At 38.0% G+C, this 27,599-nt stretch overlaps 1 protein-coding gene across 10 annotated transcripts in view; it reads left to right on the forward strand.

Annotated features, from left to right (window-relative positions):
- Nucleotides 1-27,599, forward strand: part of CALD1 (caldesmon 1) — a 235,695-nt gene that overhangs the window by 109,292 nt on the left and 98,804 nt on the right. For 9 of the 10 annotated variants that reach the window (XM_060196623.1, XM_060196626.1, XM_060196620.1 and 6 more), the window contains one exon: nt 6,638-6,749. In XM_060196623.1, the coding sequence (XP_060052606.1) occupies nt 6,679-6,749 (71 nt within the window). In that variant the 5' untranslated portion in view covers nt 6,638-6,678. Of the gene's footprint in view, nt 1-5,763; nt 5,837-6,637; nt 6,750-27,599 lie in introns of those variants that run through there. The other variant, XM_060196622.1, reaches the window with a different exon arrangement.

The raw sequence follows: 27,599 nt of genomic DNA on the forward strand, positions 1-27,599 counted from the left end.
GGAGAAATAAGTAGGTAAATAATGAGGGCTGTTGAGGCAATGAATTTATTTTGTCTGATGTTAGAAGAGCATATTCATCACATTATGCACTTGGAAAAACAATAGAGCTAACAATTTGAGGTATGAAGTGTAATGCAGTCTGTGGACTTTAGCTAACAGCAGTGTATCAATATAGGTTTATCAACAGTAATATATGCACCACATATATTAGATTGGGCTGGATGGTGAGTGTACCTGGTAAAGCACACACGTTACAGTGCACAACAACCCGGTTTCAAGTTCCCAGTTGCCACCTGCATGGGGAAGCTACAGGAGGAGTGAAACAGTGATGCAAGTGTCTCTCTCTACTCCCCCTCCTCTCTCAGTTACTCTCTGTGTCTATCCAAAGTAAATAAGGTATTAAAAAAAAGAAATTTATTGAAGAATAATAAAGTGCTAATAGACTGTATTAATTTCCTAGAACAGAGTAGTGCAAGCTGAGCATCACAGAAAAATAAGAGCATCTGAAACTAAGTTGTTAGCTGTACCACCATCCTTCTAAAGACCTAAGACAGTGGGATCTGCTTTGTGGCTCTCTCACAATTTCTGGTATCCTTAATTGTTCCCTATCTCTACTTTCTCATTCTGTTGCCTCTGTATCTTCCTATAACCTTCCTTTTTGGATGTATCTATCGCTATGTCTCTATGTCCGGGTTTTCTCCTTTTATAAAGACACCATTCATATTGCACTGGAGACCATCCTAATAACCTCATCTTCACTTGGTTACATGTGCAAAGATCCCATTTTCAATATGGTAACAGTCTGAGGTCCTAGGGTTAAGACTTCAATGTATCTTGTAGTGGGCAGTACACAATTCACTTCAAAGAGAGGAAGCTGTGGGCAGGAGTGAGTGAGAGGGGATGTATGGGAATTCTGTACTTTACATTCAGTTTTTTCTTTAAATGTAAACCTACTCTCAAAGAAAAGCCATTCATTCAAACAAAAAGTGAAAAAGAAAAATGACCTAGCACATATTATTCAATAAAAGTTAGGGTTTTTTTTTTTGAGGTGTATTGATTTCTTCAGTGCCCCTGACACAACAAATTTTATCTTTGATGTATTCCAAGACCAACACTGGCCCTACCCCAAAAATCCCAAGGACTTTTCTCCTCCTACCAACCATTCAGTTTATGATGCTTTGAAGGCAGATAGAACTTAGCTTTCTCCATGTGATTTTTCTCTCTAATAATTCAGTGCTGGATTAGGAAGCTTCCTGTTCACAGCCTCCCCACTGCCTTGCCTGTACTTATGCACACAGAGACAGCTACACACACTCCTAACATAGGTTTTCTTACTGGCTTCCAAACCTGAACAAAAGACAAACAGAAACAAAGTTCTTTCCCATATAAAGGAGTCAAAAGAAATATTTACAATGAGGGTGGCATGCCCACATAAAGAAAAAGGTCTACAGTTATAAAACACAGTAGTAATTAAAATTCTCAGTCGAAAGGTATGTGTCACAAGTTAGCTTCATTTATTCCATTTAAGCAAAGGAATCATGGGGTCAGCAATAGAGCTCACCTGAATAGCGTGCTCATTTTGCCATCTCTACAATCCAGGTTCCAGATTGGCCTTGATGCTATAGTCTCTCTCTCTCTCTCTCTCTCTCTCTCTCTCTCTCTCCTCTCTCTCCTCTCTCTCTCTCTCTCTCTCTCCCAGAATAGGGAAGTCACAGTGATGACAAAATGTACAACATTCAGTCCAAGCTTTGCTCTCTATTTTCCCTCATTTGGTACTTGTCTTTCTCAAAAAAAATTTTTTTTTAATTGAAGACCCCTGAGGTGCCTTGCCCAACCTTAAAATAATTACTTGATTGTTTCTAGTGACAAACTTCATTCTACTATCTTTCCATTTGCTAGGTAAGAAAATTGAGGCTCAATTTCCAGCTTCTCCAGAGTTGGAAGTAGGATTTGAATTTTAAAAGTTTCTTACTAGAGTCCTTAAGTGTACTTGACCAGTTATTAACAATATTACCCAGTATTGTATCTGTTAGAGTATTTCTATATTATAGATTCCTGGAAATACAATTGTTGGATCAAAGTGCATAATCATTTTTAAGTATGGGTAATACTAACCAAATTGAACTCCAAATTGTTCATATGTATACATTTACTCATTGTCTATGGAAATATGATATATTTACACCCTTGTCAGATATGTATATTAGTAGTTAGTTGTGCTCAAAACTAATCATTAAAATGAAATATAACTGCTTTTACTTTTGCAAATAAAAAAATTTAAAAAAATAAAAAGAAACAAACATAAAAGAATCATAGTTCAACCCCTAGTATCCATATTCCAGAACTGTTTAGTGCTCCAATCTTTCTCCGCTCAAAAATTACATACATTAAAAAAAAAAAAAAAAAGAATCACAGACTAGATTTAATGTGCTTCAATTCCCAATATAGTAAAGGAAATGAAGGGGGGAAGAAGTGATAGAGAATGAGAGAAATAAGTAAATAACAGAAACAAATATTGATAATCTTCTTCCCAGTGAAATGAAGAGGGAAAATCAGCAAAAAGGAAAGAGAGCAGGGAGGGGGTTCCCTTGAGGTAGGGAGCATGTTGGTGAGGTGCAGGTGTCCTCATAACGCCATTCACCAGGGTATGGTGCTTTGCAGAGTCATTTCCAAAGGGAGGAGTGGTATGTTAAGTGATGTGAAATCTGTAACACTGCCTTCATTATGGAGGTGAAGGTGGACCCTGTGTCAAGAAAAATCTGGTCTATGAGAACACCATGGAAAAGACAGGTGTATCAGGAGGTCCCAAATCAACTGCCTTTGAGAATTATCCTTCTTTGCCTGATGACTGTGGATGTGGTTCATTGGTAGAGTGCAGGACATACAGTCCTAAGGTCTCAGTTTCTAGCCTCATATATGCCAGAGTGATATTCTTTGTGTTTCTCTCTCTTTTCATTTCTCTCTTTCATTATTAATCTTTAAAAAAAAAGGAGATGAGCATTGAAAATAGTGTTTTTGCTTTTACAGAATTAGTCGCAGCAGACATATTTAATAATGTGATTGCACTCTCCCCAACATGGAAATTCAGGTTTTCATAATACTTTTCAAGACCCCACCCCCACCCCATCCCCAGACTGTCTCCATTTGCCTGCATTTCTTTCTGGTTAATCTGTTCATTTGTGACACTCAAGAGCTCCATGGTTGACTGAGTCTCTCTGCCTTGATATTTCATGGATTCAGAATGTGTTTCCTAACCAATGTTGCTGGAAGGCATTCAGCCTTGACTGGGGGGTCAGAAGAGGAAATGAGAGATTACTAGCTGGGGGCATAGAAACTGCTATTCCCAAAGAGGGGGTGTGTGGAGTGGGAAGATGGAAGAGGAAATCTACCCAGACACAAGCTCCGATTACCAAGGAATAATGCTGGGGAAATGCTGAATCAGTGGGAAGACCACTGACCTCATCTTGGTTGAAGACCAACAGAGACAGAGTTATTTTCACAAATACACATCTCCTTCTAGCCCTGCACCAGAGAAAGAGGGAGAATCATACTACAAGGTACACACACAGTTTGCTTTCTCTGCTTCCTCAGATTAACCCACCACACATCCACAAAATTTAAAAAACAAAACAAATAATAATAAAAAAAAAACATGGAGCTGGTTCTAGGTGGTGGTGTACCTAGTTGAACGCATGAATGCATTACAATGCACAAAGACTGAGGTTCAAGCCCCCATCCTCACTTGCAGGAGGAAAAGTTCACAAGTGGTGAAGCAGTGCTACAGATATCTCTCTTTCTCTTTCTCCCTCTCTACCACCCCATCCTCCTCTCTCAATTTCTCTCTGTCTATCCAATAACTAATAAAATAAAATACAAAAATAATAATAAACATGGAGCTAACTTAGATACATATTGTCACATGAAAGAAGTCTCTCTTTTTTTTTTTTTTTTTCCTCCAGGGTTATTGCTGGGCTCGGTGCCTGCACCATGAATCCACCGCTCCTGGAGGCCATTTTTCCCCCTTTTTGTTGCCGCCTCGTTGCGGTTATTATTGCCATTGTTGACATTGCTTTGTTGTTGGATAGGACAGAGAGAAATGGAGAGAGGAGGGGAAGACAGAGAGAGAAGGGAGAGAAAGATAGACACCTGCAGACCTGCTTCACCGCCCGTGAAGCGACTCCCCTGCAGGTGGGGAGCCCGGGGGCTCGAACCGGGATCCTTACGCCGGTCCCTGAGCTTTGCGCCACGTGCGCTTAACCCGCTGCGCCACCACCGGACTCCCAGAAGTCTCTCTTTTTATCTCTCTCTTTCTGTCTCTCTCTTTTTCTCTCTCTCTCTCTCTCTCTCTCTCTGTGTGTGTATGTCTATCTCTTTCTCTTTCTTGCCATGGAGTGAATAAATTGAGCAGCAGAGTTTTTTCTATGGTTGGGAAAGGAAAAAAGAAAGTACCAAAGTAAGTAATACAAGATGTGGCGTAGGAGAAGAGGATGGGTGGGAGAAGAATCCATGTGGGTAGAGAGGCAGTGAGGATGTCCAGCCCAAATGACCACATGCTGTTAGTCAGCTTCATTTCCCTCCAGTTCCCCCAGAGCAGCCGCTCTGCCAGCCCAGAGCATCCTCTGCCTGCTTAGGATATTTGTTTCACTATTCATTAGCACCTCAGCCAGATTCAGGGGCTCAAGAAACTCAAACCACTGCTGCGGAACAGCCAGCCAGCAGGAATGCTTCCCCTGGAGGAGGTGAGAGCAAAGCCCAAACAAAAGCTTAGAGGATACTCCTTAAGCTCCTTGGATAAATTAAGTAAAACCTAATTGTTTGCTTATGGGACAGATGTATTTCTCCCATATCTGTTTGTCGTTGTCATAGTTATTCAAGTGGTTTGTACACAATAAAAGACTTTATTGAAGAAAGGACTGAGCAGAGCTCACGCTCTGAATGCATCCAGCACTGTTCCACAGAGATGGTCTCACACACCTACACTGTGCTCAGAATAGGAACTAACCAAGCTAGGAAGGCCCGCAGAAAGTCTTTCTGTATTTCTTTCATTCTCTCTCTTTCTCTCCTTTTGACTGTCTCTGCATCTGTCTGGAAAACTCAGCCCATACCAGTGACATCCCAGAGATGATCCCCTGCTTATGGGGGAAGGGGGGATGTAGTACTTATTTTCCAAGTTCATTTACTTCAATCATGCAGACTCCACATGTGATAAATAAATAAAAATTACATTTTAAAAGAATGAGGAAAGTTTCAAGCATGGCATAGTTTGCTTTTGTTGGCCAAGGATTTTATTTTAATTTTGATGTTTTTTTGGTTTTCTGTTTGTTTTTTTTAAGGGAAAAATGCTTGAACATGAAAGAATCTGGCCATTTCTTTAAGAAGGCTTCTGACTTTAGGTTTAGTATCTTGCTCCCACACACAAAGATGCTGTGAGGTGATGACTTGGGGTTGTGCATGGCTCCTCATTCTCTGAAGCCTGGCAAATGGCTCATCTCATGTGCACAGAAAAGGGCTGGAAAATATTTTTTGTGATCTGAGAGCAGCAGAGGCTAGGATTCCAGAGGAAGTGGAGGCCTCCTGCTCCACACAGGAAACAATCTTCAAGCAGGCCTTAAATGCCAGATTCCAGGCCGAGTTTAACTAACCACTGACAGCTCTGTAAACAAAGCAAGGACAGAAAGAGCCCGCTTCCCCTTTTCTGGTAGTCATTTTGGGTTTGGGGGCTGCAGGGGAATTCTATAATACTTGACTCCATGGCACAGAAAAGCAGAGGAAGCAGGCTTCTCGGTTGAAGAAAAGGAAAGATCTTTCTGGAATTAAAACCATCACAGAGGAGGAGGTAGGGAAGAGTGAGCCAGTTAGGTTACAGCTGTAGCCAGAACAGTCTTTGGAGCTCAGAAAGCAGCTTGATCTTAAGAATAACTGCTTTTTCTAAGATGCTGTTTCATTCTGCTGCTTCATACTGTAATTAATTATCTTTATAATCCTTCTGATAGCAAAAACCTTGTAGAATGGCAGTTTGCACTTCCAAGCTTGTCTGATTTATTTTTCTCTTTCACTTTAGTTTTTCTCTTCCCCGCTGTATTTTTTCTTTTCTTGCCAGTTCATTATTGTTGTTTTCATTCTTGTTCTCCCTCTTTGTTCACTTTTTCATAATTTTTTTCTATTTGGGTTCAGTAATTACAAAAGAACAAAATCATTTAGTAGCCCTGAAGGGTCCCACCAACATTTGCAGACTTCAGTGCATCTCTCTCTCTCTCTTTCTCTCTCTCTCTCTCTCTCTTCCTCCCTCCCTCCCTCCTTCCCTCCCTCCCTCCCTCTCTCCTTCTCTCCCTCCCTCTCTCTCTCCCCCCCTCTCTTTCTCTCCCTCCCTCCCCTGAAAGCCCCCCATTTGCCATTTGGCAACTGCATTCTTGGGATTTTATTATTTGTCTCAGATAGTTTTTATAAATGAGACTTAACACATAACAAGGCAACTTGAGAGTCAGACACTGATAACTGACAATTGAAAGGGGCTTTAAGAGCCTAGGCCAAGAAAGGGTGAGATTTGGTGATAGAACAGATTTAAGCAATTTCTAGGATTCATCATAAATGAATTTCAATTCATTTATGATGCTGACTCTACCTCCTCCCTCTTTAGGTCCACGCACTATCTGGCCTCCCTAAACCTGAAACTACACCATGGACGATTTTGAACGTCGCAGGGAACTCAGGAGGCAAAAACGGGAAGAGATGCGCCTGGAAGCAGAAAGGTAAAAGGGTCTGGGGGAAGAGTATTTGTGGTTGGCATTAGCAGTGCTGTTTTCAGACTTGAGAGATGATCACTCCAAAAGGTCAGAGGTTTTTTTGTTTTTTTTTAAAGATTTTATTTATTAATTAATGAGAAAGATAGGAAGAGTAAGAGAAAGGAGCAGGCATCAAGGAGTTGAGTGGTGGTGCACTGGGTTAAGTGTACATAGCAAGAGAGAGCCAAGCATCCATCTGGTATATGTGCTGCTAGGGATTGAACTCGGGACCTACCTCATGCTTGAAAGACTAATGCTTTGCCCATTGCACCATCTCCCAGACCACAAAGGTCAGAATGTTTACAGACTAATCACTTTATAAAAAATAGTTTGCTTTCCTATCCATCAGGACTTTTGAAATTCTTCCTTAAAAAAAATCAAGAGAAAGAGAGATTAAAGACCTATCAAATGGTTGCATTTAATTAGTCCCTTTTATATTGACAAGAGCATTGTGTGGATAAAAGTTGTAGCACAGACTATTCAAGTGACAGGAGAAAAAAGAGCAGCTATTGAATGTTGAAGCCATTTAGGAAATGGGAATTTTCTGTCTAAAATAAGAAAAAGAAATGTAATAAACTCTGGATGGACCTTGTGACAGAATGTTATTATTATGAGAAAGCCAGTAATCTACATACTGTGGGTTAATAACAGGTGAAGTGTGTTGCTGTGGAGATTCAGATTCAGCTTTAGAGTCCAGAAGCCAGTTGTTCTCGTGGATGAGTCCTCTGTAGAGGTGTCTTCAAAGGCCAGCTGGAAAAGAAAGACAATAACATGTAAAACTTTAGGCATGAATGCCTGTATTTAAATGATTAGACATTAGGATAACGATAGTGGCACCTAGTGCAGCTCCAGTTAGATGTTCTTTGGGGGAAAGCGGTAGGCATTCCCAGAAAGGAAAATGGTAAGCAATGATCTAAAATGAAATTAATTCTGCCTCAGTGTGATTTCAATACACAAGTGAAAAAAACATCACAATAGAAAGATGAAAACCTATACTGTAACCAAATATATAGATTTGGGACCATCAACTTTACTTACTCATACAGTTGAGAAGGTAAAGTATTGCCTTTGATTACCTTGGTCAGGGTTGGTTGACTGTTACTTATGGAATTGGTCAGGGTTCGTTGGAATATCAACACACATCTGCACAAAGTACATGGATGATACCTGAGTTCTGTGAGTTCAAATCCCAGCTCTGTCACTTAGGACCTAAATAGTTATGAACAAGTGACTGGTGACCTCTCTGTCTGCTTTAGTTGCTAATTTGTGAACTATTCATAATATGTATAGAGCTTTGGGTGAGATTTGTAAAGATTGTTAAACTTCATTAAATAGTCTATCCTAGTATCTGGCATATAGTTGGCTTTCCATAACTAGTATCATCATCATCATTATTGTCATTATCATTTCTTTTAACATTATCTAAATAAAAAACAGAGTTAGTTCAACCAGAGCAATAACATATGCCAAGAGAAAAGAAAAGCATATAGACTCCTGTGATGAAACTAGTCAGGAAAAACTCCATCAAAGTGGTAAGCCATTGAGGAAGTAGTGGTGATGGTGAAGAGAAAAAGGGTAGGAACCCTAAATCTCAGTAGTAAAAAGAAGAACTGTAGTGTAAGAAACCCACTGACTGCTTAAGGAAGAGAAAACTGGACATCGCGTGTTTCTCTTTCATTCAAAATGTATTAGATGAGACTAAACATGGTTACTGTGTGCAATAAATATATATTGGCGAAGGCCTTCTATAGTGGCTTAAAAGATACCAGGCCTGGACGAGTTAGTATTAAACATACCATAAGTGAGGCCTGAATCAAGGCAGAAAAATAATGAATAAGAAGGTCAAATATGAGCCTATTTGAAGAAAAAGATTTAGCAATTCTTTCAGGGAAGGGGGGGGAATCCAAAGTTAATCAATAATTGCAAAGAATATAAATCCTTATTTTGTCCCAGAGGGGGAAAACTGAGAAGGGCCCTATTCTTGGGTGAGCATAGGAAAAGTAATCTCAGGTGGGAACTACATCCAAATGGAGATGTCCTCCAGGCATTTGGGCATAGAAAATTTTCAATCTTTGTTCAGAAAGGAAAATATTATTAAAGAAGTAAATTGAGGCCTACCCTGTGAGCAGGTCTGGTAGTACAAAAACATGTATGACAGTGGCAGTGCCAAGAAAGCAAAGACAGAATGTGCTGTCATAAAGACATAATGAAAACCGACAAGAGACACAAAAATAATCAGGAGATGGGAAGAGCCAGGAAGATTATAGAGGCATCAGTGTTTGAGTATCCATCAGTGCCTTGTAGATAACGCCTAGGCCCAGTGGAGCTTACCTCTTGTTCTGTTCAGTGGCTTGATGTTTGGTCTCAGGTACTCCTGAAAAATCTACAAAAACATCTTTGCCCAGTGAACAGTGATTAAGTGCCAATTAAGTTTCTTTGTCTGTGCTCGGAACAAAGAAAATATGGGTGAAATATAAAGAAATGTAATTTCTACATTTATGGCCCGTCTGATAGACAGGGACCCAGAGTATATAGCAGGATTGAAAAATAGACCAGGTCAAGTTTGGGGTTAAGTCTAATAGAACTGAGTTTGAAGAGGCAAGAATGATATCGTAGAAAATGGGCTTCAGCCTAAATCTGTACCTCCAGTTTCATTGCTTTCTATGTGAATATCTAGATGTGAAATCAATTAAGAGGAATGATAAAATGGGCTTGCTATGGTTAGATTCCAGCTATAACTAGAGTAAATGGACCAGGCTTCTTGTAAATCAAAATTTAGTTTATACACTTTCTACAAGTTACGTAATTCACTCTTTCCAGTTGTTTGTTTTGTGCTGAAGGATAAATCTTCCTTCGAAACCAGTCTTTAGGGGCTAGGCAGTGGTGCACCTGGTTAAGTGCATACATTATAGTGTGTAAGGATGTGGGTTCAAGTCCCCAGTCCCACCTGCAAGGGGAAAACTTCATAAGTAGTGAAGCAGGGCTGCAGGTATCTCTCTCTCTCTCCTTTCAATTTCTCTCCTTCTCCATCCAATAATAAATAAATAAAATATTTTTAAAATAATCTTTAAAGGAATATACTAGATAAAACTTAGTTGGAGGGAGTCGGGCTGTAGCGCAGTGGGTTAAGCGCAGGTGGCGCAAAGCACAAGGACCGGCATAAGGATCCCGGTTCAAACCCCGGCTCCCCACCTGCAGGGGAGTCGCTTCACAGGTGGTGAAGCAGGTCTGCAGGTGTCTATCTTTCTCTCCTCCTCTCTGTCTTCCCCTCCTCTCTCCATTTCTCTCTGCCCTATCCAACAACGACAACATCAGTAACAACAATAATAACTACAACAATAAAACAACAAGGGCAACAAAAGGGAATAAATAAATAAAATAAATATTTAAAAAATCTGAAAAAAAAACTTAGTTGGATACCCTCAATAACCTGATGTAAATTTATTTAAATCCCCTCAACCTTATTTAACTTAAATATCTTTCATTTTTGAAGGATATTGGCTTCTATATGAAAATTGTTTTTTTCTTTTTTTTTCTTTCATCTTGTCTTTTTTTTTTTTCTGAAGGATGTATTTGGGTACTTCCTAATATTTCTATTGTTAATCTTTTCATGTTTCAAGGCAAGTCTTCTGGTTCTATTAGTCAGCAGTCTGACTATTCCATGTTCACCCTTTGGAATTTTGTAGAAGCTGATAATTTATGGGAATAGTGAAGACTGGGCTTTATGGTACAACCAACTTTGGTGGGAAAATTCAGGGTGTGTACAGGAAATAGATGGCCAGAACCAGGGCTAATTACTGTTCCTATAACTTTAGATTTTGGCTTCTTTATTTATAACAAGAGTTGGTGTTTTCTTTGGTGAATTGGTAGCAATTTTTTTCTTTTTCTTTAATATCTTTTTTCTTTTCTTTCTTTCTTTATTTATTTATTCCCTTTTGTTGCCCTTGTTTTATTGTTGTAGTTATTGATGTCGTCACTGTTGGATAGGACAGAGAGAAATGGAGAAAGGAGGGGAAGACAGAGAAGGGGAGAGAAAGATAGACATCTGCAGACTTGCTTAACTGCTTGTGAAGCAACTACCCTGCAGGTGGGGAGCCAGGGTCTCGAACCGGGATGCGCCACATGCACTTAACCCGCTGCACTACCGCCCGATTCCCACAAATTTTACCTTCATTTTTCATTTGGCATTTTGCTTAAGTTTTTTTCAAAGTTCATGTATTACTTTATTTAAAGTCAAATAAAACAATAGGCAATTTTCCATTTGGGAGAAATTTGATTCTATTACCCTACACTCTATACCTGGAGCCAGAATAGAGAATACAGAACTTTGCTTTGGATTCAGGGAGCAAAAAGAAAGAACCCAGATCCGGAGTGGTATTACAGTAAATTAGCAAAAATGGAGTGGTTCCAAGGCTCAGAGCTGCAGATTCATTAATTTACTTACTCAGAAAAAAATTATTGGGTATTTACTCTGCTCCAGGTACTGTTTCGGGGACTGAAGACTAATAAACAGAATGACAAATTGGAAAGAGTATGTTTACTGTTTTGCAAACTTGTGTCAAATTTAGTGATGATCAAGAAACCCCATCTAAGTACCTTCAAACACAGTGTGTAGCCCAATACTCACTGGTGTGTGTGTGTGTGTGTGTCTGTGTGTGTGTGTGTGTGTGTGTGTGTGTGTGTGTGTGTGATGGTTGATGCTCCTGGTGTGCTGTCATTCTACAGATGTGAATAAAGGGGCCACCTGGAGATTTTTCTACTTCTTACCCACAAGGACTTTGAAAATTGAAATATTCTTTTATCTTGATTAGTTATCACTGAGTTTGACAAGCAAGTACAACTTGACTCTGGAATGATAAATTATGTAAAATGTGTTCTCTCACCATTATAACTAAATTAAAAAGAGACCAGAATCTTAAACAGCTTATTCCTCAAGAATATTTTAAAGGATGACTTACCTATTTAATAAAACACTTACTTTTTCTATCCTTCCCCTATCTTAAGGAAATTAAAAATAAGTATATTCTGTCTCCCATTGTGTTCCTGTTTTTTTATTTCAACCTCATTCACTCTGCTTTAATCTTAATATTTCTCACTGCTGCTTAATGTGCTTTCGCCTTGTCAATGTATGTCTTCAACACCTGATTCACTGGTTTCCCTATCTTCTCCCATCTATACACCTAATCCATCTACCCTGGGCTATCTGTGCATGTCTTTCTGTGTCATTTGGGAAGAGCATACTTCTGGCAGAAATGCACACATTTCCAAAGAGGTCAAGCTCTGTTCTCTTCCAATGCAATAAGTGAAAAATATATCTAGGTCTTTTGTCTGCACCTGACAGAGATGGACTGGCACAAGGCCAGCAATAAGTTTGGTCTAATAGAACACTAAGGTCTATGCACATGAAGGAACTCTGAGAGCCATAATGGTGGGAGGCAGTTACCTTAACAGCGACATGAGCTTGAATACTGAGTAGCTCAGGTCTGCTACTCACTAATGACATAATCTTACAAATGATTCAACTTTTCTTTTTTAAAAAATATATTTATTTATTTTCCCTTTTTGTTTCCCTTGTTGTTTTACATTGTTGTTGTAGTTATTATTGTTGTTGTTTATGTCGTTGTTGTTAGACAGGACATACAGAAATGGAGAGAGGAGGGGAAGACAGAGAGGGGGAGAGAAAGATAGACATGTGCAGACCTACTTCACCGCCTGTGAAGAGACTCCCCTGCAGGTGGGGAGCAGAGGGCTCGAACTGGGATCCTTATGCCTGTCCTTGCGCTTTGTGCCGCGGCATTTAACCCGCTGCGCTACCGCCCCACTTCCTGATTCAACTTTTCTAACCTTCTATTTCTTCTTTATAAATGTAGGAAACTAAAAAAGTAATGTATTTTGCTATAAATCATATTAATACATTATAGGCATTACTGACGTTATATACAGCAGTATATAAAATATGATATGTAATAATATTCCAAAAGCCTTATAGAGTTTTGTGGTAGTATCAGGGGGTTTTTGTTATTTTTAAAAAAATTTTTATTGCCAACAGAGTTATTGCTGAGGCTCCTCCTAGTAACCATTTTTCTTCTGTTTCTTTTTTTTTTTATAGCAAGAAATCAAGAGAGGAGGGGGAGAGAAAGATAGACACCTGCAGACTTGCTTCACCACTTATGAAGCAGCCTCCCTGCAGGTGGGGAGCCGGGAGTTTGAACCAGGATCCTTGAGCTGGTCCTTGCACTTAGCACCATGTGTGCTTAACATGCACTACAACCTGACCCCCTCTTTTTTCTTTCTTTATTTGAATATAGGATACAGAGAATTTTGAGAGGAAAGAGATAAAGAGAGACAGAGACACCTGCAGTATTTGCTTCATGGTTCATGAAGCTTCCCCCTTTATGGGGAGCAGGGGCTCAAATCTAGGTCTTTGCACAGGTTAACCAGGTACGCCACCATCTGACTCCCCCCCCCCTTTTTTTTCTTTATGAAAGCACTTCTCAGCTCTAGTTTATGGTGTTGTGAGGAAGTGAACCTGAAACTTTGGAGCCTCAGGCATGAGTCTGTTTGCATAACCATTATGCTATCTACCCTCCCCCTGGGAATATCAGGAAATAAAACTTAAAAAGCACTAAGACAGTAGTAATCATCTAGTGCTTGTTAGATTATTATTTGTTACTTATTGAACTACTGTTATTTATTGTGATTTACTCAATAAGAATCACTAGTGATGGATGGGTGTTAGCTCAGTTGTAGAGCACAGGGCTTTTATGACAAGGCCCAGATTCTATCCCCAGCACTGCACATGTCAGAACTCAAAGGTGCTCTGGCTTACCCCTCTCATAAAATAAATAAATAAATATTTTAAATAAAAATAAACATTATTCATCATTGTTATTATCAACTAATTTGGCTCTGAATCTATCTATACCAAACAGGTAAATAAATTTTTGTTAGGAAATCTCCACAAAAGATGGAGAACAGGAATTTGCTATTGAGCAAGGAGTTTTGGGTGAATGTGGTGGAGAAGAAAGTCTGAAGAAAAACTCTATCATCTCAACTAGAAGAGTTAATACTAGGATGAACTCTGACTCAGGATGGGGAGGCATTCCACTCTGGTGTATCTGCTGAGAAAATTTCAGTGATGTTTTCTTTCTGAGATCTTCAATCACATGGACCAAACTTTATTTTACAACAAGCAACTCTCACTTCTCAAGATAGGAACTCATTACATTCCCAGCTCATACTTTCCACACCCGATGTGAGTTCCTCTTTCTGAGAAGAGAGGACCCCATTGTAGGGCTGTGTTATCAGATTTAGGGGCTCACAGACATAAGTAAAACAAATGAAAACACTTACGCTGTTTGTTACCATTCATACATTTTTTATGGGCATCTGAAATCTCCTGATGATTAGATATTTGAAAGTGAACATTTTTACAACACTAGAAAAACAAACATTTATTTAAAAAATGTTCACTGGGTCTAAGTAGTCACTCCCTCCCAGAACTAGATCACTGAAACTCTTTTACATGATTTAATAGAGTTCTCAGTCAATGATTATACGACACATGCATACACATACAAAAACCTTTTATTACAGTGCTTAGCATTGTGATGTTAAAATTTCATTTTATATTTTTAAATATTTATTTATTTGGGGGCCGGGCAGTGGCACACTCAGTTAAGAGCACATATTACCAAGTGAAACAACTTAGGTTTGATCCCCTGCTCCCCACCTGCAAGAGGTACACTTCAAGAGCAGTGAAGCAGGTCTACAGGTATTTATCTTTCTCTCCCTCTCTCTGTCTCTCAATCCTATCTCAATTTCTCTCTGTCCTATCTAATAAAATGAAAAATAGGGGGGAAAGTAAAAGGAAAAAAATGGCCCTGGGAGTGGTGGATTCGTAGTGTTGTCACTGAGCCCCAGCAATAACCCTGGTGGGGAAAAAAAAAAATTACTTGTTGACTTTTCTGAGAGGGAAACTAGAGCACCACTCAATTCTGGCTTATAGTAATGTTGGGTAGTGAGCCTGGAACCTCTGGCAACTCAGACATGCAAATTGTTGGCGGCTCTGACACCTGATTTTAACATTTAAAATAAAAATACCTTTTTTTTTTTTTTTTGCTTCCAGAGTTATCATTGGGGCTTGGAGCAGGCACTAAAAATCTGCTGCTCCTTGTGGCCATTTTTTCAGTTTCATTGGGGAGGACAGAAAGAAATTGAGAGGGTATGGGGAAAGTAGAGAAGAAGAGAGAAAGACGCCTGCAGACTTGCTTCACCACGTTGAAGGGTTAGGGTTAGGGTGGGAAGATAGGGGCTCCAACCTGGATCCTTAGCAGGTCCTTGTGCTTTGAACTATGTTAGCTTAACTGGGTGCACCTCTGGCCAACCCCCTGAAATATTTTCAAATGTGATTTTTTTTTCCTGGTTACTTTGTAATAAGAGACTCATTTTCATTAGGAAGTGAAATACAGTATTGAAAAAATTGTCAAAAAATTGTCAAAACAATTCTATAAACTAGTCTTAGTCTAATCGTGTTGCCATAACAGAATACCATAGGTTAGGTGGCTTACCAGTAACAGTTGTGTTTCTGTGTTTTTCATAGTTCTGGAGACTGGGAAGTGCATGACCCATGCACCAGTAGATTCTGTATCTGATGAGGGTCTACTTCCTGATTCATTCACAGACATCATCTCATTGTGTCTTCTAAGAGTAAAAAGAGACAGAACAGTCCCTGGGGTCACTGTTATAAAGGCTCTAATTCCATTTGTGAGGCTCCACCCTCATGATGTCATCACCTACCAAAGACCATGCCTTCAAATACCATCACATCAAATTTTCAATTTATAGATTTGGCGAAGGAAGAAGAACATAATTTTTCAGTCTATTTATAGTAGCCTGAAGACTTGGGTATACTGTCCATTTTGAACAGCAATCTATAGGCCTGGAAGGTTAAGCAACTTGTTCAACTTCATGTAACTAGGGACAGCCAACCCCAAGCCTCAAAACATTTCCACTTAACAAATGGGTCAGTGGAATTTTTCATATTGTAGCTGGCTCTCTTGACTGAAAGGCTGTCGTCTCTGCAATGTCACAACAGCCCCAGTGAAGGGAGAAAGTCATTCAAAGCAGATATGTGACAACAGACAAAATGAAGCTCTGGGGTAGAACTAAACTGTCCTTTTTTTTTTTTTTTTTTTTACACTTAGCCAGGTAAATTGCTTACATGTGTAGACATATTCATTGCTTTATTTGCCTTCAAAGACCTCTCCCCTCATAGTCCCATTTCACAGAAGAAAAAAAAAGAAAGAAAGTAAGAAAGAAAGAAAGAAAGAAAGAAAGAAAGAAAGAAAGAAAGAAAGAAACAGAGATGATCAAGTTTTCCCCTGTAAGTCAAAGAAGGCTGTTGACATAACTATTCCTGACTTTTCTCTGGATTGTTCTCAATAAAACTATTAGGACAGAGACTTCGTCACATCATCACTCAGGAAAGTTGAGGGCTGTCATTGACTTTATAGATTACCTTCTGCAGTAGAATGTTACTTTTTTCATTCAGTTTTGGACCACACACTATTTGGAGTCTCTGATGGAAGCTATAGACTCTCCCCCAAGAAAAATGCACATATGCACCCACAGCACTTGGCACTCACTGCCAGTGGCGTCATCTGCCTCCATCCACAGACCTCCTGGGCTCCAGGAACTCTGGGCCAAGAACCCCCAATCAAGTGAATTTTAACAAGCACCATTTTGCACACAAAGAAACACAAACCTAGGGATGCTGATCTCCAGATCACCCAGTTAAACAAGGGTAACGCCTGCTTGTGCAGTACACACCCCAGAGGGAATGGAGTCACTCTGATTATGCTGTCTGTAAAAAATAACAAGGCCAATAATTAGGAAAAAGGATCATTCTTTGGGGAAAGTTGTCTACACTATAGTGTAGAATGTTTTTGTTAGTACAAGTGTGTGTGTGTGTGTATGTTTGTTTATCCAAGAGGAAGAGCCTTATTCTGACATATGCAAAGCTGGAAATCAAACTTGAAATCTTAAACATGCAAGTCCTATGCTCTGCCACTGAGCCACGTCTCCTGACCACAAGGATATACATCATCTCCAGGGCTTTGCTATTCCAAAATAATTTTTTTAATCTATAAAGATCAAGAAAGAGAGACAGAAATAAGGGGGTGGCGAGCACTGGAATTTCCTTCAATATGATGAAATCCAGGCTAGAATCTTGGTCATGAACATGGCAAAGTAGCATACTACCCAAGTGGGCTATTTTGCCAGACCAAGAGTATTATTTTTAAATAGAAGAAGGCTAGGTCAAATTACTTCACAATGATTAAACTGAAAAGAAAGGAAATGTAAATGGAACTGGTAATTCCATTACCACTTGAGTCTAGAGGAGGAAAAACTGTTGATTTTATAGCTAAAACCTATTTACCATCAATTTTGGAGGTCATTTAATTGGCAACTATTGTGTTGGTATTATTTCTTTAAACAAAGCTTACTATGAAACCAAGCTTTTTTAAAGTATTTATTTATTGGGTTATAGGCAGAAACCAAGGTGGGGAGAAAGGGGAGAGAGGGAGAGTGAGAGGAGAGGGAGTGGCAGAGGCAGAGGGAGACTTGCAGCACTGCCTCACCACTCATGAAGCTTTCCTCTGCAAATGGGGATTAGGAGCTTGAACCTGTATCCTCATGCACTGTGACAGTTGCACTCCACCAGGGCCACCACTGACCAGCTCCTATGAAACCACGTTTTTAATGTAGGATTTCTCTATCCTTACCACTGTCATTTTAGCAATCTAGACTCATGAAAAGTATTCTTTCCCCCTGTAAATATGACAGATATAAGTACTTGCTGGGCTCTGTAAAGAGGAATTTATATTAATCAAATGCCTTAAATAGTTTCTTTTACACTTTATGAAATTATGGTTTCTTTATTTGTATGGTGTAAGTATGTGGTTTCAATATTTCTTAAGCAGTTATCAAAATTCTCCCCAAAATGTAGATAAGTATGGTACTAAAGAGTAAGAAACTCATGTCTAACTGTTACAAAATAATTTTAGCCATCTTATTCTAAATTAGAATAGTAATTAGCATCATTACCATCTTAAGGAGAGATGGAACAGATTTGGAATGAAATGCTCATGTGATACCTTCCAGAAAGTCAAAGTCATGCAGACTTTGGTTCCAAATCTGACTGAGTTATGGATAACTTTGCTTAGCTTTGCTAAGCCCATATCTTCATCCTTAATAGTTCTTTTTTTATTTTATTAGTGATTTAATCTTGATTTACAAAATTGTGGGATAACAGGGCTATAATTCTACACCATTCCCACCAACAGACATCTGTGTCCCCATTCCCTCTATTGGAAACTGCAGTTCTTAATAGAACCTTAGCAGTTCTTCTTCATAAGGCTTAACATAGACTATAAAGTGATTGATTAGTGGTAGATTATATGTATATATATATGTATATCTATACATATATATATATCATGTATGTATCTATCATATAATGTTAATATGGGATTGATGCCCAGGAAATGTTCCCTGCTTTTGCTCTTCTTTGGTTGGCTGGAGGACATGGTAAGAAAGAAACTATCAAGAAAAAGCCCTTTATGGAGTTCTCTCCCAGGAAACTTGACCTCTTCACTGCTATCTTCTGGAGTTTCTGAACCGCTGGGCATATGACACAGCCCCCATTAGGTGACCAAGCTCTATTCTATTTCAAGTCGATTTTAGTCTCCATCTGGAAAGTGATGGGAGAATCTGGGGCATGAAGTCTCCATGCTGGGCAAAAAGAAAAGAAAAGAAAATCCTACTTTCTTACTTTAAAGGACTTTTGTTTTATCCATTATCCCTGTTGGTATAAAATCAAGACAAAAATTCTAGGTCTAACATATGAGGGTCATTGTCTCAATACTTTGAATAGCTAACCTTCAATTAATCAAATGTCTTACATATTTTCTTTTTCACTTTATGGAATTATGGGTTCTTTATTCAGATGGTATAAGTCTATGGTTTCAGCATTTCTAAAGCAGTTACCAAAATTCTCCCCCAAAAATAAGTAAGTATGGTACTAATGAACAAGAAAATTATGTCTCATTGTTACAAAATAATTTTAGCCATTTTATTCTAAATCAGTTGTGTTACTGTTTTCAATTATGAGGAATCTGTTATCTCCAGGACAGTTTGTGGCATATACAGAACTTATAAATCACTGTAATATATAATCAATAAGCTTATCACTCAGTTTAAGAGTCATACTCTTTCTAATACTATTGGAACTACTTGAAGACCTCTCCTGTCTTACCCTCTTACTTTCCATCCACAGAGATAATTGATATCCAGAATGATACACTTATTCAAAAATAAAATTCTAAATAAGATAATGTGAATTTAGGTCATGGTTTTACTGGGATCCTGTTTTGGAGGGCACTTAAATCACAGGTAAAAGTGTGAGGGAATTTCTCTGTCCCTGGAGAGTGCAAAAAGTTGCTTTTTTAAATTCACACTGTCAAAAGAGTCTAAATCTAAGAACCTTGGGCAATGAGTTCTCATCAAAATCAACTAAGAATATCATAACAAACAAAAGCTAGCAGGTACATATGCTGATATGCCTGCCCATTGGTTTTCTCAGTGATCATCAGCTGGATATAAGCGATCTGAATTTGTAATCATCATTCACTCAGGAATGTGAGACAAGGATGATTACAACCTGTTTCAAATTCTTAGTCAAAGGAAGTCTCTATCAATTGCTTTGAAGTCTTCTAGGAAAGTTCTTGACCCTTATTATCCCTAAGGTCCCTAGCAGTACCATTAGGCATGAAACATGAGCATGTTGGAATGCTATAGTGACAGTATAAATGAATTCTCATTCATCTGTGAATCTAGTTAGAGAGATTAATGTGTATAGTTTGTGAATAAAAATCAGTTGTTTTCACCAGTTATCTAATAAGCAATGTTCATCGACAGCTGGAAAATCAGTTTTTAGTATATCATAAATCATTAGTTTAGATCCCTCCATTATTTTTTAATATCTGGCATTATAAGACTATATAAAAAGTATAACTTTGAACTTTTTGTAAAGAAAGGATTTGATTAACCTGTTAAATATGTAAGCTTCATTCCATAGCTTCATTTTTAAACCCTGAGAGTACTAGTTTTTTTTAACTCATTAAAAGAGTTTATAAATATTCACTTACATTTAAAGCCTTAATTTGTTAATTATAAATAACTTTTGTGTATCAGTAGTCTGGCAGAGGTTGTTAAGTATGCTTAGACATTTTCTTGAATATTCTTTTCAGTTAGTCTACATTAATGAGATTTGACATTGCATTTGAAACTGCCATGAACTGATTAAGTTAAAATGTGGGCGTTGAGTTTCCATTTTGCTAACGTTCTACATCACATACAGATCCTTTGTTGGAAGAAAAATCTTGCTAAGGTACACACCAGCCACTATAAATAGCAGTCCAAAGCCTGTACATACAGAAGAATCTCCAGAGAGTGTATTTTCAACCACACATTGTTTAGAATAGGAAATTCTTCCCAATGTTCATATTTTCCATTGTGGGTAACATGGATTATCCCATGCACCTCTTTGTTGGCTTCCATTTTCCTGGACCATTTAGGAATCCAACTGATAGTTTCCAGAAGATTGCTCTATCTTTGCCTTTTGTATTTCTAAGGCTAATCTAGGTCTGGAGATCCAGTGGGAGTTTTGTATACTTTAAGGGCTCTCCAAATGAAAGCTAGATGACTCCAAGGGCCTGCACCAACAACTAGGTTATGAAAGAGTTCTTTATTTCTGGAGCTAGGAACTCTACTGGGCTTACTTAGAATAACAGCAGCCAACCCTTTTGTGACTCCCACAGAAAACCTTGCACTGTTGGCAGGTCCTTCTGGGGGAATGCAAGAGACTCATGTGGCAAATAACTGAGCAGGAAGTGAACAGAGGAGCAAGATGAGATGATGGGTTATTATGCTGGTTCAAAGACAAGAAATCTCAGCTGCCTCTTTCCCAAAGCACTGCTGGTCATTGCGATCTATGCATACCTCTGCCCACTCCTTTGAGGAGTCCTGTTTCTCTCATCAAAATTGTTGTATAGATCTTCATTTTTCTAGTGGGGGCCCATTTGAGGGATCTTATACTTCCTTATTATTTCTTGCTCTTTGATGATGATTAAAATGAATGATAATAATTTTAAAAGCTACTATAAAGAAATCTTGGACAAAAGTTTTGATATATATTGAGAGAGTTGATCTTTAGTCTTTTAGTCTCTCCTTCCTTCTACTCCCTATAAAGAGCCTTTAAATCTTCCTACCTGTTAAAGTTAAACATCCCAAGTGCATATGGTTCCTCTGAAAATGAGCCAGTATCCTCTGAGAATCATTGCTATAGATGTTCAAGTTTTATGAAATATGTAAGATGGGGGCTTCTATAAAACTCAAGACTGAAGAAGATAAGAAATTCCTAAAACTGGACCAAGGAGATAGCTCAGCTTCTTAGAGCACCAACTTGCTTGCCTAAGACCCTACAGGCTTCAAGTTCAATCCATGGCCCCACTTTATACTATAACTCAGTGGTGCTCACTCTCTCTTCTTCCTCTTCTTCCTTTTCTTCCTTCCTCTCCTCTCTGCTTTCTCATTCTCTTATAACAAGTAAATCTTAATATTTTTGTCTGTAAGTATCAAACATGTATAAACACATGAGTAGTCTAACTTTGGCAATTGTAAAAGCTGAACTGAGTAATTCTATCCCTCAGCATAAGTTTTTTTGTCCATGAGAACTCTGGCAGAAGTTCAGTATTACCACTAGAAGTTAGACTGGGGTATCCTTTTGGGTTATGTGGTCAGAAATTGTAACTCTCTTCTACATTCCCTAAAAAGGGTTTAGAAACACAAATCATGAGATTCCAACCTGCAAAGCCATGTGTCCAAGGACTTGTCATGAGACAGAGGATTAAATCTTAAAGCCTCATCACTGACTCCAACTCTGACATTCTTCCCATTACATTGAGCTATGCCCAGCCTGCATGACTGGCTATGATTTTGCAAGAGGACACTGGATAAATCTTGGGTAGATCTAAGCTTCTGTATACATAAACAGAACTATCAGTTCTCAGAGTTGCTAAGAAAGTTAAATGAAATACAGACATGTCATCAAACAAAGTAAAAGACGGCACATCTGACATGTTTATCATGGAGTGGTGTCCATATGATTCACTTCCATCAGATACACATTTGTTTAATCTTCGATAAAACTGTAAGTTTCATTCTGGTCATGTCCAATGTTTCAAAGAAATTTTGTCTTATTTCCTTTTATCTTAATGTTATGTAATGTCGGGCTGAGCTTCATTGACGGGAGACAGATGACCCGGGACTCATGGTTGAGCTGTAGGCAGTATCTCTTTATTCATGCAGAATGCAGCACAATCTAAGCCGAGCTAAGCTAAAATTAAAAACTAAAACGAACAATGTTGTCTTTATATATACTTCCCAAGTAGGGTGTGAACAGGGTGTGACATAGAGAGGGTGGAGAGAAAAGTGACTGGTGAAAATCAGGGTGTGACAAGGAGAGGGGGCGGAGCAGTCGAGAATTCTACCACTGAACCACCAATGCCCTGGAGGGAGGGTGGTGCTTTATGTAAATATAAAAGTGATTTATGTAAATAGACCGCAGCTTTGAGTGGGATCAAACCAATCCCTATTGCATACCAGTGCTTGGTTAAGCAGAAGCCAGGGGGAGCTGGCATACTACCCAACAATGTAACTAGCCTTCAGGCATTTAAATTATTTTTTTTAATTTTTATTTATAAGACACAAATATCAACAAGAACATAGGATAAGAGAGGTACAACTCCACACAGTTCCCTCCACCAGAACTCCATATCCCATCCCCTCCCTGGGTCTGGAGAGGTGGGGTTCCAGGACACATTGGGGCCCAGGCATTTAAACTTTTAAATATCAAACACAGACAAAAACACTAGCAAATGTTTAATGTCACCTCTCTAGAGTCTGTCACTTTTAGAGCTGTCCCAGAATCTCAGCTGAAGATTAGATGAAGCACAGCCATTTTATCTTCCCTTCTCTGTTGTCATGAATCAAGAAATTTGAAAGACTTAAAATGACCCTTTTGTTCCAGTTGAAATCAAATCCTCTCTGTTTTGTTTTTTTCTAAATTAGCAAAGGTCCTTAGGCTTAGAGAAATCCTAATCTTCTCTCTTCCAACCCTCCTATGACTGATGAACTCTTACTGTGAGTGCTCAGTTCTACTGTCCTCCTCTGGAGAGACCCTTCTCTGGTTCCCAGCCAAGTGCACTGATTTCCCACTTTGGGTTTCTCATGTTACCTACTATGTAAATTAGCATCACCTATTTTGTCTGTTTATTTGTTCATGTCTGTTACCTACCACCAAATCAAAGGCAGTTCTAGATCAGAAACTCCATCTTACTCTCTTAAGACCAGTAAGCAATATTGAATGAAATGAACAGATGCTCTTTTTTTTTGTTTTGTTTTTTTACATTTATTTTATTTATTCCCTTTTGTTGCCCTTGTTGTTTTTATTGTTGTAGTTATTATTGGTGTCATTGTTGTTGGATAGGACAGAGAGAAATGGAGAGAGGAGGGGAAGACAGAGAGGGGGAGAGAAAGATAGACACCTACAGACCTGTTTCACCGCCTGTAAAGCGACTCCCCTGCAGGTGGGGAGCCGGGGGCTCAAACCAGGATCCTTGTGCTTTGCGCCACCTGCGTTTAACCCGCTGCGCTACTGCCTGATTCCCAGATGCTTTGTTTTGTATTTATGTACCAATGCAGAACTTTGCTCAATTCTCTTCCAAGACTTGATTATGGCTGGGGCTTTAGGCTTGCCAACTCATAGCTCTACCATTGAGCTTTGAGCTATCACACTGGCCCTGAATTTTGCTCAGTTCCCTAAAGTATTTATGGAGAAGCAGAAATATTAATGTCTTTTGTTGTTCAGCATTCTGTACTAGAATGTTATTAGCATGGGTACTCACATCATTGTGCTTTCCCTGGAGACCACTTCTTTCCAGCTGAGTCACTGAATATTTGACTTCACGTATTTTTCTTTATACATGTGAAAAGACACATCTCATTTATTTCTGTGACTATTAAGGATGATTAGATTTCTATATCATGGAATACTGGCCATTATGCTTATCTAGTTCCATTATGGAGGTAAATGATTTTAACAGGGAAAGAGTCAGTTCTGTTTAGTGACCTATTCAGTGCTCAAACCCTTAGTATTATTTGCAATTAACACCTGCATTGTAAGACCAAATAATTAAATTACAGGTTTTATAGCAAACCCTCAAAGTCCAACAGGGAACTAAGTGTATAATTAAACATTTCTCTAATGAAAGACCACATCTATGGTCTGGAGAAGTAATTTCTCTTTAGTGAATTCTAGGAGGATGGACAGAAATGGATGAGGGCTTAGGTTAGTATTTATTAACACTTTCTGAAACAGAAAGTGTTTAACGTGCAAATTGGATCTAAAGTTTATTTTCGAATAGTGGCCTGTTTTCTAGTTTTAGAGTTTAATAATGAACCAATTAAAAAAGAGAGAGAGAATTCATTAGAACCCAAGACATTTTAACCAAGATTTTGGGTATTAATTTTGTTTTCAGTCATATGAAACATATTTTGTTTTCTATGATAGTTTATATGCCCCACAAAAATCACTCTTTGAATAAAAATGATTATTATTAGTCAAATTTCTAAGTTAAGATTCATGTTAATTTAGTCAGTATTAACTACTATACAACACACATTTTACAGTAGATACTGAGTTTCCTTATTATACAAGTATACCCTTTGGCTAATTTGTAAACATAAAGCCTGGAATTAAAATAAAGTTACTGAACTGAAATGCACAGAACACATGGAACTGGAAGCACAATAGTCTCAGAATTGTATCTTTTAAAGTTTTAATTCAATCTTGATTTCTTAGATGTACTGGGGAAGAGTCAAAAGGAAAGATAATTTGGAGTTATCCTAGAAAAATCCTGAATTCTAAAATACCTCTGAGAAGCTCCGGTTTCATCAGTCTTCTCTGTGTTATAACATATTTTAGAAGGCAGAATGCAGATTTCAGATCATTGGCTTTCAAATTTGAAGTGACTCTGCTACTTGTTGTATAAGTATCATCTATTGCATTTTCATTCTTGTCTTCCTGAGCTATTACAATTTCAAAGTTTTCCAGATGGTTTTTGACTTTTAAATGAGAAAAAGGGATATGCTTCTTTATTAATAATGTTTTCATGAAAAATCTTGCCTAGGCCTATTCTATAAATTAATGAAGAAAAAAATCCATTTGATTTTCCTGCTTTGATGCTAATAATAATTTCAATTTTATAGCTTACTAACTTCAAAATAAAATAGCATACTAAATCTAAAAAGAGTCCTTTTAGTCTAATTTTTAATCTCCTGTTTTAAGCTAACAACAACAAAAGACCCCCAAACTCTATAAAAAATACTCCTAATAAATTTAACACATAAGTATTAACTTGTATTAGTTATCCGAAATGTGATCAAATGGAATCTATGTATAATTTATTATTTTGGTCAGTTGGACAGCTATGAAAGAATACTATTATTGGGTGGTTTAATCAACAAACATTTATTTTATGCTTCTCAAGGCCAGAAAGTGCAAAATCAAGATGTCTGATGAGGGCCTGTTTTCTGGTTTGCAATCAGCCGCCTTTTTTTTATATCCTCAGATGGTAAAGAAAGGAAAAATAAGAAACTAACTCTCTTGTGTTTCTCCTTCTAAGGGCATTAGTCCCATTCATGAAGACTCTACCCTTATGACCTAATTACCACCCAACGGCTACATTTTCTGATACCATCAGACGAGGGGATAGGATCTCAATGTATTGATTTCCTGGGGTTACTTTCAGTCCAACTAATTTTTATTAGTGAGTCCGAAGAAAGACTGGGTCAGTCAAAGAGATCTGTGTGAATGCCAAGTCTAAGACCAGGGTTGGCACTGGGCAGCTAGGCATATCCAGATGACTCAGTCCTCAAAGCTAAGAGTTCCTTCTGTTCTGTGGCATGAATTATATTCTCTTCACCAAGAGCCATATTTCTCTCCTCTGCCCTTTGACTTAGATGAAATATTTCTCATGTTAATTTCCCCTTCTTATGCTCTGACTTCACATACACAGAGTTTCTGCAGACAAATTTTCAAATTTCCTGGCATTCTGACAGGAAATCGTCTGATTGACAATTCTCCTTTTCTGTGAAATGAGAGCTCTCCACCATCTCTTAGTTAATTGACATTAATTGGTATTAAGTGGCCTTATACTGCGCACACTGGTCATTTCTGAATCTGTGAACTAATCAGCCTCACCAAAATCTATTAACGCCCTGGGTTCAGCTTCTGGTGCAACAGAATTACTAGAACCTAAATCATGAGAATAATAATTTAAAAAGCACCTCAGCATGAAGACTGGGATTAGTACCAACTAACCTTTTTTGCGCCATACCTCAATTCTGTTTTCATCCCTCTTCAATCCAGAGAACAAATGTCTTGATGTTTTAAACTGATCAAGTGCAAAAGAGAGATTAGGGGATATGCCCATTAGAAAAGTCAATAAAAAATAGAAAGTAAGTAAAAAAATATATCAAGCAAAATAGAAAAACAAAAGTCAATAATTTATCTAGTGAGAAAATGTCTGTATACATAAATATGGAATAAATAAGACTGTGTGGGTGTTCATGTATTGCTTCATGTGAAATGCTAATTATAAGGCAGGACCTAAAATTTTCATTTACATAATATAAATCATAAACATTACATCCAAAGTATCCAAAAACATATAGTGAATTACATTTCTAGCTTTAATTCAATTCTAAATTCACCCACCCTCACTCTGCCCACCCAAAAAAAAAAATAAGTACTTGGATTTTATATGGTATCATTTGAAAAAAACTATGGATTTGATTCCAGCTTAAAAAGCCATGTGTGAAAAAAAAAGGTGCAAATTTAGTATCCAGATACATGAAGTGGACACCAGCAAATAAATTTATGGTTGTGGAAATATTTAGATACTTGGAACAAGAATGATACATACTGAGAATTCTGTGGCTGTTATACAAACATGTTTCTTTTGAAGATTTGACCTTTTCCCTTATGCTAGAATTATATGCTTAGAATTCCCATGATAGATTCTTCCTTTTCTTCTTAGCTTAATTGTGCCGATGTGCAACAAATACACATTTTAAGTATTCAATATACCATTGTGGTTTAGATTCAGTTACTTATAAGTGGAAATCAAGATTTATTCATTTTTTCTATAATTATATGATATATGTTACCATTTCACTGAGACTAGAACAGGAATTTTACAGATATATACCAGCAACCATTCATTCAAGAAACTTTTTAAAAACTACTAACTCTATGCACTGTTTTATTATTGCAAGGATATATTTCAAGCTATAGGGCATAGGGGATTTGAAGGCAAGGTTCTTTATGATAAAAATTTTTCCTGAAGGGAAAAGAAAATAAGTCAAGCTAGTTAAAAACTTCAGACTTTCAAAAGAGTTTGGAAAGTTGACCTAAATATTTACTGTAATAGAGTTCCAACTGAAATCGGTAGGCTCACAGAAAATTAGCTAGAGGAACTGACTCATACATGATGACATCACTATTTCTCAAAAGCATCCAAACAAGAGTGATCCAACTCTCGTTTCTTTCTTCCTAAGACGATGAGACACAGAGATACATAGTCAAACCAAGGAAGACTTCAGTCAGAGAGGTGGGGCCAGAAACTAGGT

This window comes from Erinaceus europaeus, chromosome 8 (assembly GCF_950295315.1).
Source record: "Erinaceus europaeus chromosome 8, mEriEur2.1, whole genome shotgun sequence".
Taxonomy (NCBI): Eukaryota; Metazoa; Chordata; class Mammalia; order Eulipotyphla; family Erinaceidae; genus Erinaceus; species Erinaceus europaeus.